This window comes from Lates calcarifer, linkage group LG3, assembly GCF_001640805.2.
Source record: "Lates calcarifer isolate ASB-BC8 linkage group LG3, TLL_Latcal_v3, whole genome shotgun sequence".
Classification (NCBI taxonomy): domain Eukaryota; kingdom Metazoa; phylum Chordata; class Actinopteri; family Centropomidae; genus Lates; species Lates calcarifer.
The window spans coordinates 23,088,215-23,101,529 of NC_066835.1; the positions used below are offsets into that span (position 1 = coordinate 23,088,215).

Genomic DNA, 13,315 nt, shown 5'->3' on the forward strand with positions numbered 1-13,315 from the left:
AGAGTTGACACCGGAAATCTTATTTTCAAAATAAACCGTACACATAGTTGAATATAAATGCTCGGTGTGTGGGTCAGTGAGAGCTCAGACTGAACTGGATCAATATAGATTAATAAATAATAATAATTATTAAAGATTATTAGGAATTCTCTCAGTGTCTGAATGCTCATAAACTAATTTGATAAATATTTGAATTCACATTTTACGTTTTACTGCGTTTTTATTATAAAAATAAATCAAAGCAATAAATAAAATATGTTTTTATTAGTTTGCAGTCTCTTGTTGCAGGTTTTCCTTCGTTGTATGTAGTTTGCTTTTATTTTGAAATCTGTAACAGGAAGTGTGTGTGTGTGTATATTCGGGTGAATTGACGCAGGCGCAGAGCTCATTCCACCTGCAGCGGCGGCAGAGACAGAAGCGGCACCTGAACCGTCCGCAACCAGAACCAGAACCAGGACCAGGATCTAGAACAAACAAACCGCAGAACAGACCTTTATTTTCACACCGGAAACAAACAGGTAAACAGACGTTATTCTCCTCCGTCGTTTTTCCCGATTAACGGTGAATGTGTGTCCGTTGTGTCGGTGAAAGCCGGTGACGGTGAAAAGTGCTGCTCGGTAAAAACCGATGAACGACAGAAAAACATCAGAGAATCTGAATTTGCGGTAAATGAACGTGAGAAATATCCGTAAATCGTCGTGTAAAATCGGATTTATCCGGTGGATCCATCGTCTGCTTCACCCAGAACCTCGGGCCAACGCCTCAAACAAAACCTGGACTCCTCCTTTAATCACATCACCTCATCAATAACACACGGCACGTGCACACAGGTCAAAGTGACTCATTTTCATCAAAATTTACTGTCGCGTGTCGTCGTCATTTTCCGCCAAGATTCGGGCCAACGCCTCAGGATTAGTTCCGAACAATAAACCCAGCCGAACGTTAAATCGATGAAAATGTGAATGTAGTTTGGTGGCAGCTGAAGCCGTCGAGAATCGAGAGAGAAACTGCTGAGTCAGTGAAGTGTTGAGGTTTATTTCAGTCTGTTGAGACTCGATGACCCAGATTCAGGTTTAGACCCGCAGGGAAAACTGCGTCTGACACAATAAATAGAAAGAAATCTGATAAATAAATCAGACCTGACCGAGGAGCCGGATCTGCCTTTAAATATCAGGGATTTTAAATATCAGCAGGACGTGTCTGGAGCATCTATTAAATCACGATGAATGAAGAATGATGAATATAAATATAGAGCATAATGACACATGATGCAGCTGAGGTTATTTTAAACTGACTTAAAGGAAAAATCTGCTGTTTTGAACCTGGGTTTTATTTTCTCATGTTTTTTGGACCCAGAGCACTGCAAAGAGAGACAGAGCTTTTTATTAAAGTCAGATCCTTTTAGTTTAACCAGAAACATCTCTATATATCACTATACCAGACTCCATTGAGAAAAACAGACATTTTACTGGGAGCTGCTGGAAAACACACTAACAGATGGAGGCAGAGGTATTCCAGCAGCTCCCAGTACAATGTCTGTTTTTCTCAATGGAGTCTGGTACAGTGATATATAGTTATGTTTTTTGGACTTGGTCTGATTCCTGGTTGGTTCATTGAGGTGAGAATCTTTGACTCTGAGCTGTAAACAGCTGAGAGGCCTTCAGGTCCTGTTGGAGTTTGCAGCTCTATAAAAGGCTGAGTCAGAAGGAGAAAGGATCAGCTGAGAATAGTTTCTTTAGATGGAAACGACTCACAGGGACTGACGGGAGCTTTCTATTTAACTGAGCTGAGTTTAGATCTGATCCTGGATCAGATCAGGTTCAGTTCAATAGCTTCAGTTAAATAAAGAGTCAGATCATTAATGTTTCATCTTGACTGTAAATGTTAATGTTAGAGGAGGAAACTGTTTCCAGATCAGTGTTATGTTCTATGTTACCTGACCTGTAAACAGACTAAAAATAAAACCAAAACAAGGTTTAAAATAAACTGAAGCTGTTTTCAGTCACTGATCCAGGGTCAGATTCATCTGAACCAGAGTCCAGACTGATGGATGTGTTTAATGTGTTTGCGTCCTGATGGTCACAAACTAAATGTTTGGTTATTACTCATGTTGAAGTGGAGGTCGGAGGATGAAAACATGGAGAAACTGGAGTGTGTGTGTTAACGTCTGTTTTCACTCCAGGTTCAGAGATGATGGAGAAGTCAAACAGCCAATACGACTCCTTCCTGTTCTGGAGGCAGCCAATCCCGGCCCTCGACCTGTCCGAGCTGGAGGACCTGGGTTTGATTGACAGTCCTCTGACCAATGGCAGCAAAGCAAAAGACAAGAAGTCCAAACTGAGGAGTCAGGACGAGGAGGTGAGAGATGACAGAGTGAAGCTTCATGTGTTCATCACACCGAGCGGGCTCAGGTGTTCAGGACGTGCCACACACACCGTCCTCTACTGCAGCACCTGGATCCAGGGTTAGAGCCGCTGCAGAGGGGTGGAAAATATCCAGTAAGTTTCTGGAAGTTTTCCAGAAACTTTCCATGGGAATGAACAGGATTTAAGTGGAAATGTGGAGTAATTTCTACAAAATTACTTTAATCGACCGCCGGCTTCTGAAGCCTCTGTCAGACCAGTTCTAGAAAGGTCTTTAAACATATCTGACAGTTGATGGTGAATAAATGAACAGAAACAGATGAAGAGATGAACTCTCCTCCATCAGCTGCTGAGTCAGACTCGACAGTCTGAACAGAAACAGCTGAGCTAGCACCATGACAGCTAGCCTCTTAACCTGTCAATGAAACACTGCTAGCTAGCTTACATTTAGCATCTCTGATTTTGCATCTAGCTAGCTGCTGTATAAAGACGTGGATTTATTTTTTGCTGTTTAACTTTAGGACTATCTGTTTTTTCTAACTACATTTAAGTTCCCTGTTACATGCTAACCTGTGCTTTAGCACATTTACAACTTTTTTTTTGTTTTCAAGACAGAGCTGTGAGTTACCTGTCTCTTCTAAGGTGCGATGTTTCCTGGTGGGGGTGTGGTCTAACATCACCTGTCTCTCCTCTGCAGGTGGAGCTGGCAGAGTTTTCCTCCTTTAACTACTGGAGAGCTCCCATCGCCGACGTGGACGCTCTGCTGGCCGACCTCAACCTGCTGCTCTGAGACCAGCCTCACCTGACCCCAGACCACCTGACCCCAGACCTGCCTCCTATCACTCTGACCCTGGATCAGTCTGTGCAGCCCCCTCTCCCCCAAGAAACATTTTTCAGGGGAGTTACCAAAATAAGAGTCTGTTTTTCAGAGTAAAAGTCCCACTGAGGACAGAGAGGGTCTGCAGAGACTGATCCTGGTTCAGCTTTGTGTTCACTCTCTGAACCTGAACTCCCTGAAAACACAAAGAGCTCAGAGCGAACGCCGTCTGAGAGGTTTCTCTGCATGACAACTGATCCCAGATCATCTAAACCTGATTCATGGTCTGTTTGTACCTGAGGTGGACAAAATATTAGGGACACTCCATGGCTGTTTTGTTCAGAGGACGTTCACAGGAGAAACAACACGAGATGTTTGAATAAAGACATTTAGTTTGAATCTGTTCACACAACTGAAGCTTCATCACACAGATAACACATCACAAGATAAATAAAACCAAATCAAACCCTAAAAACCAGATCAAAACCAGTTAAATCAGTTTGATCAGATGATTGATAATCAATAATCTTTGATCATATTTACAAGAGAACGTCTCTGAGAAATGTTTCTGTCGTGAACATAAAGCTCCTCGTAGTATTTGTCCAATTCTGATCAAATAATTCAGTTTGTTGTTTCAGAATCGAGCGATGATTCTCATGTGTCATAAAGAATTGATTTATTTATTTATTTATTAGAAACTGAAGTTTTTTTCTGTTTCCATCTGTGCCTTTTTTCTTTGTGTTGAGCTGCTTCTTCATGATCAGTCATCGTCCTGTGTTATTGATTGATTTCTCATGCTGCTGTCTTATTGTTTCACTGTGAGCAGGCCTCAGACTGGAGCCACAGCTCCACCATGTTCTCAGCTGCACTCAATTAAACAAAATGTCCTTTTTTGATCTAAATAAACCTGTTTGTTCTTTGTCCACTGAACAAAACCACAGACATGAGCTGAGAGTCGACACGTCCTTTACTGAGACCAGTTTCTACTGAGGAAACCAGAGACTGAACAAGGTAGTTTCTTAATACAGAGGACAGGAGATTATTAAAGAACCTTTATTTATAATCAAATGCACTGTTCAGCAAGATGAACAAGGCTTTCACAGGAAACGTGTTAAAATCAGTTCCAACTTTATTTAAAGGTCTAAGTAAAAAAGGTTTCTGCTCCTTTCTCAGTTTCCAACTGGTTCTTAGATTGAACTCTAAACTTCAGAATGAGGAGGTTTTATTTCTGTGTTTGAGGAGAAATGAGAAGAGAATTCAGCTGGACGTGTTTTGATGAAGCTCAGCTCTGAAGCAGGAATGTGCTGTTCTCCTGATCTGAGGTCAGCGGTCTGCTCCGCACCGACTCAGTCTGACCGTTAGAACCGACCTGAGGTCAGTTCCTCGGCGCTGTCACAAAGCCCGCCCACAGGGAGGTTAACGCTCACTCTGGCTTCCACCTCCGGTGTCGCGGAGCCGCCATATTTGTACCAGATAAAACACAAAAATACCAGTTTTTAAAGTGACTCTCGGCAGGTAAACACCTGTCAGAATCTGATTTACGTCAAGAGACGTAAAGTCGCGGGAATCTACGAGAGAAGAAGGTAAAACTCGCTTTAGTTGAACTTGCTAACAGTCTGCATGCACACAGGCTAACGGCTAACAGGGCTAGCTGCTAAACACCAGCATCAACGGACGCGTAATGACGACCACACTTCCTGTCGAGACTTCCAACATAAAACACTGACTAACTTCATGTTTACATTATCACGATTTATTAGAGACCACATTCAAAACTTTTATTTATGACTTAGTGAAAACTGAGGCGACAATCAACCACACTTACTACATGTAAGGGGAAATCATACAGTCACGGATCTCCTGCTAATTTTCCATTATGTGAGCTCATATTCTGGGAAGTGAAATGATTGGTTAAACGGTCAGAGAAATGTTCATTTTCTGCCTCTTAAATATTATGGCGCTCTGCTTGTCTCAGATCAACATCTTAATAAACGGATTAATAAGACATATGAATATGTCCCCCTCGACTGAGAGGAACTGGGGTGGCTGGGTTTCTCTACTTACTAACATCTATAGAGTACAGGAGCATACAGACTAACCAATGATGACAGGTAACCAGCCTGACAACCTACACAACACTGATAGTGTTTCTATCCTGCGAACTGATCGTAAACCTCCCTGAGAACGGTTGACGCTCTTATTTTGAAGGCTACACCTCTAACATCCGGGCGGGTACCGGCCGCCTCTCGGTAACTTTCCGCAGTAAACAAGCCCGGAGGAGCCCGACAAGCCGCAGCGGCGCCTAATGCTCATGTTTTGAGCCTTGTGTATGAAAGTGTGCACATTACTGAGCTGTCCGTACTCACCGCAGAGAATTTAGCGCAAAAACCTCCGCACACCGGGCGGGTTGTTTTCGCTAGCCGGCTAGCGTGCTAACATTAGCAGAGAGAAGCGCTGGCTGGCTCCTAACAAACCTGGACACGGTGAGTATCTGAGCCACCGTCCTCCCCGGGAATTAAACGGTGTTTTTATGAACCTCCACACGGTAAAATCGTACATGAATAAGCAGATGTACCGCAGCAGTGTGACCGCACAGGTCTCCGGTAAGCCGTTTGACGGTGCGCGCTGAAGAAAGCTAGTTAACCGGATGTGGAAGTAGTTTTTTCTCCGTGTGTAAAATAGGAAATTTCTCTCTGACTTCCCCCGGAAAACCAACAACTTAATATCAAACGGTTTCCTGTCGGTGTTACTGTAAATGTTTGGGCGGTGGAGGTGACGGTGTTTAACGGTGGAGGTGGTAAATAAGAGCTCGGAGAGGGGGCGCGGGGGTACGTGGCACATGGCGGACTCTTTTCTGTTCATGAAGGCGCGTAAAATGGCTCCTCGGCCGCGGGGAGAAAATCCTCGTCCTTCTCCGCTGTGTCGCAACCACAGACGCGGTGAATAGCAGGGTTCCATTATCGGACACTGTGTCGGGCTAACTTGCCTAGCTTTGCTCAGTTTACGATTAAAGAAATCCAGTGTTTCCAGCAGAAACACCGTCACACCGGTCCTCCGTGTTAAACACAGTCACCGTCGGTTTATTTATCCGGTTGTTGTTTGTGTTTAGTTTGGTCTCGTGGGTGTTTACGGTGTTAGCGCCCAAACAACCCGCAAGTTTGGTTCCATTATCGGACACCTCGACTTCATTGTTTCAGATTAATCGCCATTATCTTCATTAAAGGTTGATTCATGTTCCTGCTACAGCAAGAAAAAAAACATGCTGTAACTTTAGACAGAATAAGACTCGGGCTCCAACTAATTATTGATTATCTCATCGATTAATAGACACACAGGATAAATCCCTGTTCTCATGTCACTCAGACCAGGGTGAAGTCTTCAGGTGTTTAACCTCCGGTGAACTGACCTGCAGCACATGTTGTTTATATACCTGACCCGTTCTATTGTCCATATTTCTAATCTATCTTTTCATGCTCCTTTCTTATCTCTCAGTTTATTATCAGTCTGACTAAAGATGAACTCCTCATATGTTTGAACTGACTTGGTAATAAAGATGGTTCTGATGAGCCTGAGTCAACATGTAACTGATTCAGGTTAGAATCACTGAAGAGGAAATAAAAATCAAATATTGTCCTTTGAGAGGAAACTTTTTGCAGGTTTTTCACAAAAAAAAAAAAACTTGAATGAGTTTTAAAATAGTTGCAGATTAATTTTCTGTCGAGACAAACTGAATGACTCCTCAGACTGATTGTAACTGACTGCAGGAATCATAAATACAGCTGTTATTTTTTATTTTATTTTTTTTCAAGATTTTCAAGATTCAAAGCTCTCCACAGCTCCAGCTACTCTCCTCATTCCCTCCACATGAGCTCATATTAACTAAACCCTGACTGAGTGCTCAGTGTTTAATGAGTGCAGATGTCAGTGTGTTCATTTAACATTAGGATTAATGAACATGTTGAACTGTGGTCTGATGTGAAGGCTCATGGAGAATAAACAACATTAACGTCAGTTCTTTATAAAAACTCTGCAGCTGTTCAGTTTCATGATGTTTCTGTTCAACCTGTGTTGGCTCCTGAAAAAGGAAGTGATGTGTCTCTGATCCAGGTGATTAATAATTATTGATCAGACTGATCACAGATTATAAAAAGACGCTGCAGTTTGTGTCTGCAGAGTGATAATCAACAGAAAACCTCTGACCTCTGACCTGGTGTTTTAAACTCGTCTCTGCGTGCTCAGATGTCGTTGGTGGACCTGGGGAAGCGTCTGCTGGAGGCAGCTCGGAAAGGTCAGGACGATGAGGTCAGAAACTTGATGGCCAACGGAGCGCCGTTCACCACCGACTGGGTGAGATGTCTGTTCACTGTGGAGGAGATTCAGGTTCAGGATGAATCCTGACCGTCTCAGCAGTAAAGATGATACCTGTCTGTGTGTCCTGTAGCTGGGGACGTCCCCCCTCCACCTGGCTGCTCAGCACGGACATTACTCCACCGCCGACGTCCTGCTCAGAGCCGGCGTCAGCAGAGACGCCCGCACCAAAGTGGACAGGACCCCGCTGCACATGGCCGCCGCCGAGGGACACACGGTCATTGTGGAGCTGCTGGTCCGGGTGAGGGGGGTTTGGACTGACTTTAATCTGGACTCTGTTCACGTTAGAGAAGTCTGGATGATGAAACACATTTTTCTACTGACATTAAAAAGTCTGTTTATTAATACCTGAAATTTGAAAAATAAAACAGAGAGAGGGGACATCACATCCTAAATCTCAGGATGACATTCCCAAATTTATTTTCTTAAACCCACAGACTTTAAACCCTGACTAATCAATAAACCTTCTGCTTCCTCTCAGAGCGGCGCAGACATCAACGCCAAAGACATGCTGAAGATGACGGCTCTGCACTGGGCTGCTCAGCACGGACACCACGGCGTCGCTGAAACCCTAATCAAACACGGCGCCGATGTCCATGCGCTCAGCAAGTTTGACAAGACACCATTCGACATTGCCGTTGACATCCAGAACACAGAGCTGATGCTGCTGCTGCAGGTGAGACACGAGCCGCACATAGAGGTGACGTCTGAGCTCAAACATCTGGTTTTTATTCACGCTCGTGGAGCAGCGCAGAGCTGCAGTCAGGACAAAAGTTTATCTGGAGAATTTTCTAAAATAAGTAAATAAGTAACTACAACATGATCTGACAAAAAACTAACACTAGCTCGCTAGTGTTAGCGAGCTAGTCAGCTGCTAGCTTGTTAATGTTTAGCTTCTGTCAGAAAATTGTCTGATTTAGATGAGTTCAAGAAATGAAGACTTTTCTTTGCATTCTTTCTTTGTGTGTGTGTGTGTGTGTGTGTGTGTGTGTGTAGGAGGGCATGCAGAACCAGGTGAACATGAACCAGGTGAACATGAATCAGGTGAGTATGAACGTGGAGACGAGCACCACCACCAACCAGCCTCAGTTCATCATCCAGGGAATACCTGCCATACAGGGAGGTGTGGTCAACCTGGCCGAGCTGCTCAACAAGGCCAACGCAGGTACACACACACACACACACACACACACACACACATATATGTATGTGTATATACACACACATACACACAGTTTTTTGACATTTCTGTCGTTTCTGTTTCAGGAGACTCAGAGGAGGCGATGGCGGCCAGCGCTCTGGACTCAAACATCCAGCACGCCACTGTTGTCAACGAGGGGGGTCAGAGGGTCATCACCATAGTAACAGACCAGCACGGCAACCTGCAGACCACCGGGGGGATGGCCCAGCCGTTCTTTGTCACCATGCAGCACGGACAGCAGAGTACGACACAAACAACCTGTTCAGGTCAACGTCCTGAGTCTCATCAGTGTTTGATGCTGAGGTTGTTTGTTTGTTTGTTTGTTTTCAGTGCTGGCGGTGCCGGCCAACACAGTGACAGAGGAGGTGGTGACGGAGGACCCTCAGCCTCCACCCAGCAGGAAGAGGAAGCTGGAGGTGACAAACAACCACAACGACACAGGAGAGACGGTGAGTGGACGATGAGTTTACTGACTGTTGTTAGATGAAGGCAGCAGAGATGAACAGACAACGCACCGAGGCTGATTCAGTCTGACGTCAGGACCAATGAGAACCCTGTTTCCTGGTCCAGCTTCTCTGAGTCTCTCCTGTTTTCCAGATGCTGCAGCGCTGATAAGATGAAATGACTGCAGCTGAAACATTACAGTTAGCTAACGTACGCGTGTGTAAAGCTCTGGGATTTACAGCGTTTCTTATTATGAACCCACATCTTTGTTTTCTAGTTGTCAGACCTTTTCTGTGCTGCCCAGAAATAGTGAAAACAGCTAATAAAACCACTAGTAAACCCAGCTAATATCAGGGGGACCTGCTTTTACCAGAAGGTTTTAATGTTAGCTAGGTTAGCTGGCTAACGTTAGCTCCCTTGTTCTTCTTTATTCATTTAAAAATGTATCAGCTGCAGTCATTTCCTCCTCTCTCTCTCTCTCTCTCTCATCACAGTGAAAGCAGTAGTATGACACTGAATAGTCACTAACATTAGCTAGCTAGCTAAGTTTACAAGTAGACTGAATCGATTGAATTAAAATTAAAAACGTGTCGGGCTGCTGATTATTTTGTGTTAAACATAGCCTTAAAGAAGCTGAAACCAGAAAACACTTAGGATTTTAACAAAAACAGTTATTCAGTCATTGAAATAGTTGCAGTGACTGTGCCATGACCACCTCCTCCTCCTCCTGCAGGAGCTGTTGCAGAGGCAGCTGCAGGAGGCCAACAGGAAGGCGCAAGAGTACCGACAGCAGCTGCTGCGTAAGGAGCAGGAGGCCGAGGAGTACCGCATCAAACTGGAGGCCATGGCCCAGAGTCAAGCCAACAGCACCAACACCAACGCCACCGGCAGCACCACCGCCAATGCCGCCGCCAGCCCCGAGGAGGTGGTGGGAGGGGAGGAGGATGAGGAGGACGGGGCCGCCGGCGTGGTGGAGGAGGAGGGGGAGATGGTGGTGCTGCAGGAGGGAGGCATCATCATGGAGGGGGAGGAGGGTCAGGTGACGCTGGTAGAGACGGGGGGAGAGACGACAGAGGTCAGCTCCTAACAGAAAGGGAGGGGGGAGGAGGAGGAGGTGACACCAACGTAAAGACGCGTCGTAACAGGACGGTTGGTTTGACTCACAAGAATCCCTGAACAATTTGGTACAGCAGAGGCAAAATGGCTTCCCAGAGAGACAGAGTGAAAACAGACTAAAGAAACAAGATGGTGGAGCTCAGTCATGCACCATTTTGAATCCCTGAGTGATTTGATACCAACACTTCACTGAAGCAAACAAAATGGCATCCTTCAAAAAACAGTAGGAGAAAGAGGAACTGACAGAGGCCTAAACAAACATGACGACAGAGTTCAGTCATGCACCATTTTGAATCCCTGAAAAATTTGATTCTAACACGTCAGAGAGGAGAAGCAAAATGGCCTCCCCAAAAAAGCAAAATAGCTGGAGGAAAAAGAGAAAGACAGGCTTGATGCGGACTTAACAGTCATGTAGTTTAGTCGTGAACCATTTTGAATCCCAACACGTCAGAGAGAAGCAAAATGGTTTCTCCAACAGTCAGAAGAGAAAAACTGGAAACAAACTCCACAAACATGATGGTAGATTGAAGTCATACCCCATTTTGATTTCCCACTAGTTCTCTTAATTTTAGCAGGATGCAAAATGGCTGCTGCAGATGGAAATGAAGCTGGATGAATGGATCAAAGAGACTTTTGTTTTCATCAGGGATCCCAAACCAAATCAGACATAACGACAGGGTTTGGGCGGACAGTGCTCACCTGTTTTCTTAACATCACTTTTAATGCACCATTTTGCTTCCCTGGTTGGACTCTGAGCAAATGCTGCAGGATGAATTAAACAAGACGGCTGGTTTGTGTACAATAAGTGAATTTAGAGTTTTAGTTCTGTGTTTTGGATGCGATTGGTTATCCCTGCTAGAGCCATTTGTATCTTTATCTCTTATATTCAGTTTTACTGGGAAAATCAACAGAACCAACAACAGCAGTTTGTCTGAGGCCTTCATAACTCTTCAGTCTGATAAATCGGGACCATGTCACCCAGTCACTCAAACCTGGCGCCATTTTGCTTCCTCAGAGGACAATAGACAAAGGAAAAGCCTCGTTCTCTGTTTGATTTTTGGACACTACAACAACTCACTCTGAACTGTTTCCTGCTTTTTGTTGTTGTTTTTTTGTTTATATAGTTTTTGTTGTTGGACGTTAGTTTTCGGACGTGACTTCATCATGTGTAAAAACGCGACAAACTCCACTGACTTCCTGTCAGAGCGCCAAACAAGATCTCCTGTTTACTTCCTGGAAATGAAAGTGGGGAAGCCGAATGGTGAGAGTGGAGCTGTTCTTGAAGCAAAGGGAATCATCTGCTCTGTTTCTTGTCGCTCGTCAACAAACCCACTGATGTTTGAATATAAACTGATCTTCATCCTCAGATCCAGGTTCCTGACCAGAACCGAACCAGATCCATCATGGAAACCTTTCAGTCGTTCAGTAATTATGATGATTCTTCTTTAAAACCAGCTTTGTTTTCCATCGTCAGCTCGTTGGGTCCAACAGGGCTGATACTCTCAATCAGGTTTATTATCAATTAGTCTGCCAGTTATTGGTTGATCGATTGAAAATGGTGAAAAATTCCCGTCAGCTCCTCTCACAGTTGAGGGTTTTCAGATGTGATGAACCAAAACCCAAAGATTCAGTTTAATATCAGAGAAAAAAAAACATTGTAAATATGAATATTTGAGGAAGATCGTTGCCAATTAAAGTTCTGTTGATAGACTTATTGATTAATTTGCTTTACCTGGTTCAGGACTTCCAGCTCTTCAGTGGCTCATCGTTAGTTGTGTTTCTCATTAATTCACGTGTGACGATAAAACTCAAAAACATCTCTGCAGAGCTGAGTTTTAACTCTCAGGACGTCCCTGTGCTTTTTAGAGTTTTTAACCCTTTAACTCCTGATTGTCTCTGTTTTTACTTTCTGACTGATTTCCTCTCCGTTTCAGTCCGTTCTCACAGTAAAACATCACTCGTCTTTATTTCCTGGTCAAAGTTAAAAAGCAACAATGAAACAGTTGAGAGCAAAAGACTATTTTTAAATCTGGCCCAGATGGTGCGTTTAGGGACATTTAAATATCTGAGATTTGAGACCAAAACAAAAATCCTAATTGACAGAATTCTTTTGGAAGGAACTACCACAACTAACAATTAAAATGATTGATTAATCTGTTGATTATCCTCTGGAACAGTTCAAAACCCCAAATATATTTAGTTTAACATTGACCAAGAAAAAAAGTTTTTGGTTATTTTGAGAACTTAAAAAAAAGATAAATATTGAGGTTTGAGGGAAGAACCGGTGCATTTTTTCATTTTTGATAATCAGTTATTAAAATATTAGTTTTCTGTCTGACACTTATTAATCATCTAATTATTGCAGCTCTAATGTTATTTTCTTGATCGTTTAGACTATTAAATAAAACAGTCGACAATGAGCACTTAGAGTCACTTTCTGATCAACAGTGATCAGAAATAAAAGTCATTTATGAATCTTCACTGTGAATCTGAGAAAATATTCATAAGTTAAATGTTTCCCTGTATTTTTACCTTCAATGGAAACAAATTCAACATTTTCTTTTGCTCTAAAACATCTCTAACTTTTCTTTAACGAAACAGGTGAGAGTCGACTGGATCTGTAGTCAGAGATGAAACATCTAAATCCTCCAGTCTGGTCCCTCAGAGGGTTGTTGTTGACCCTGATTCTCCTGTCCTGGTTCAGCCCTGTTCGGTCCCACAGCCTGTGATCAGTTATTGATTATTGCCCGTCAGCTGATTTTCATGTTTGGTAGCTTGTTTCCTCTCCGTCGTGCCCTTTCTTCCTCTGATCAGTGATTCTGCGTCATTTCAGTTGATGATAGTTATTTTTATAAAGCTCAGCGAAGCCAACCTTTTTCTATGTACATAAAAAGTTGTATTTTTTTAACTGTACCTGAATGCTTCAACATAATGATGATGATGATGATGATGGCTGCCTGCATTGGATCTGAAATATAAACACTTTTTTTGAATAAGATTCGAGTG

At 43.4% G+C, this 13,315-nt stretch overlaps 2 protein-coding genes across 5 annotated transcripts; both read left to right on the forward strand.

Moving 5' to 3' along the window:
- Positions 1 to 348: 348 nt before the first annotated feature.
- Positions 349 to 4,086, forward strand: mllt11 (MLLT11 transcription factor 7 cofactor). Its single transcript, XM_018686650.2, has 3 exons — positions 349 to 518; positions 2,183 to 2,358; positions 3,061 to 4,086. Exons 2-3 carry the CDS (start codon positions 2,191 to 2,193, stop codon positions 3,151 to 3,153), a joined length of 261 nt encoding a protein of 86 aa, XP_018542166.1. The 5' UTR covers positions 349 to 518; positions 2,183 to 2,190; the 3' UTR covers positions 3,154 to 4,086.
- Positions 4,087 to 4,274: 188 nt separating this feature from the next.
- gabpb2a (GA binding protein transcription factor subunit beta 2a) lies at positions 4,275 to 13,315 on the forward strand. 4 transcript variants are annotated; one of them, XM_018686647.2, is made up of 9 exons: positions 5,670 to 6,008; positions 7,214 to 7,287; positions 7,420 to 7,527; positions 7,622 to 7,789; positions 8,030 to 8,224; positions 8,545 to 8,713; positions 8,815 to 8,991; positions 9,080 to 9,198; positions 9,927 to 13,315. In XM_018686647.2, the coding sequence occupies exons 3-9, from the start codon at positions 7,420 to 7,422 to the stop codon at positions 10,278 to 10,280; spliced, it is 1,290 nt and encodes a 429-aa protein (XP_018542163.1). In that variant the 5' UTR covers positions 5,670 to 6,008; positions 7,214 to 7,287; the 3' UTR covers positions 10,281 to 13,315. The 4 variants fall into 4 exon arrangements, with proteins under 4 accessions (XP_018542162.1, XP_018542161.1, XP_018542163.1 ...); XM_018686646.2 differs by lacking the exons at positions 5,670 to 6,008; positions 7,214 to 7,287 and adding an exon at positions 4,275 to 4,763; XM_018686645.2 differs by lacking the exons at positions 5,670 to 6,008; positions 7,214 to 7,287 and adding an exon at positions 4,791 to 5,663.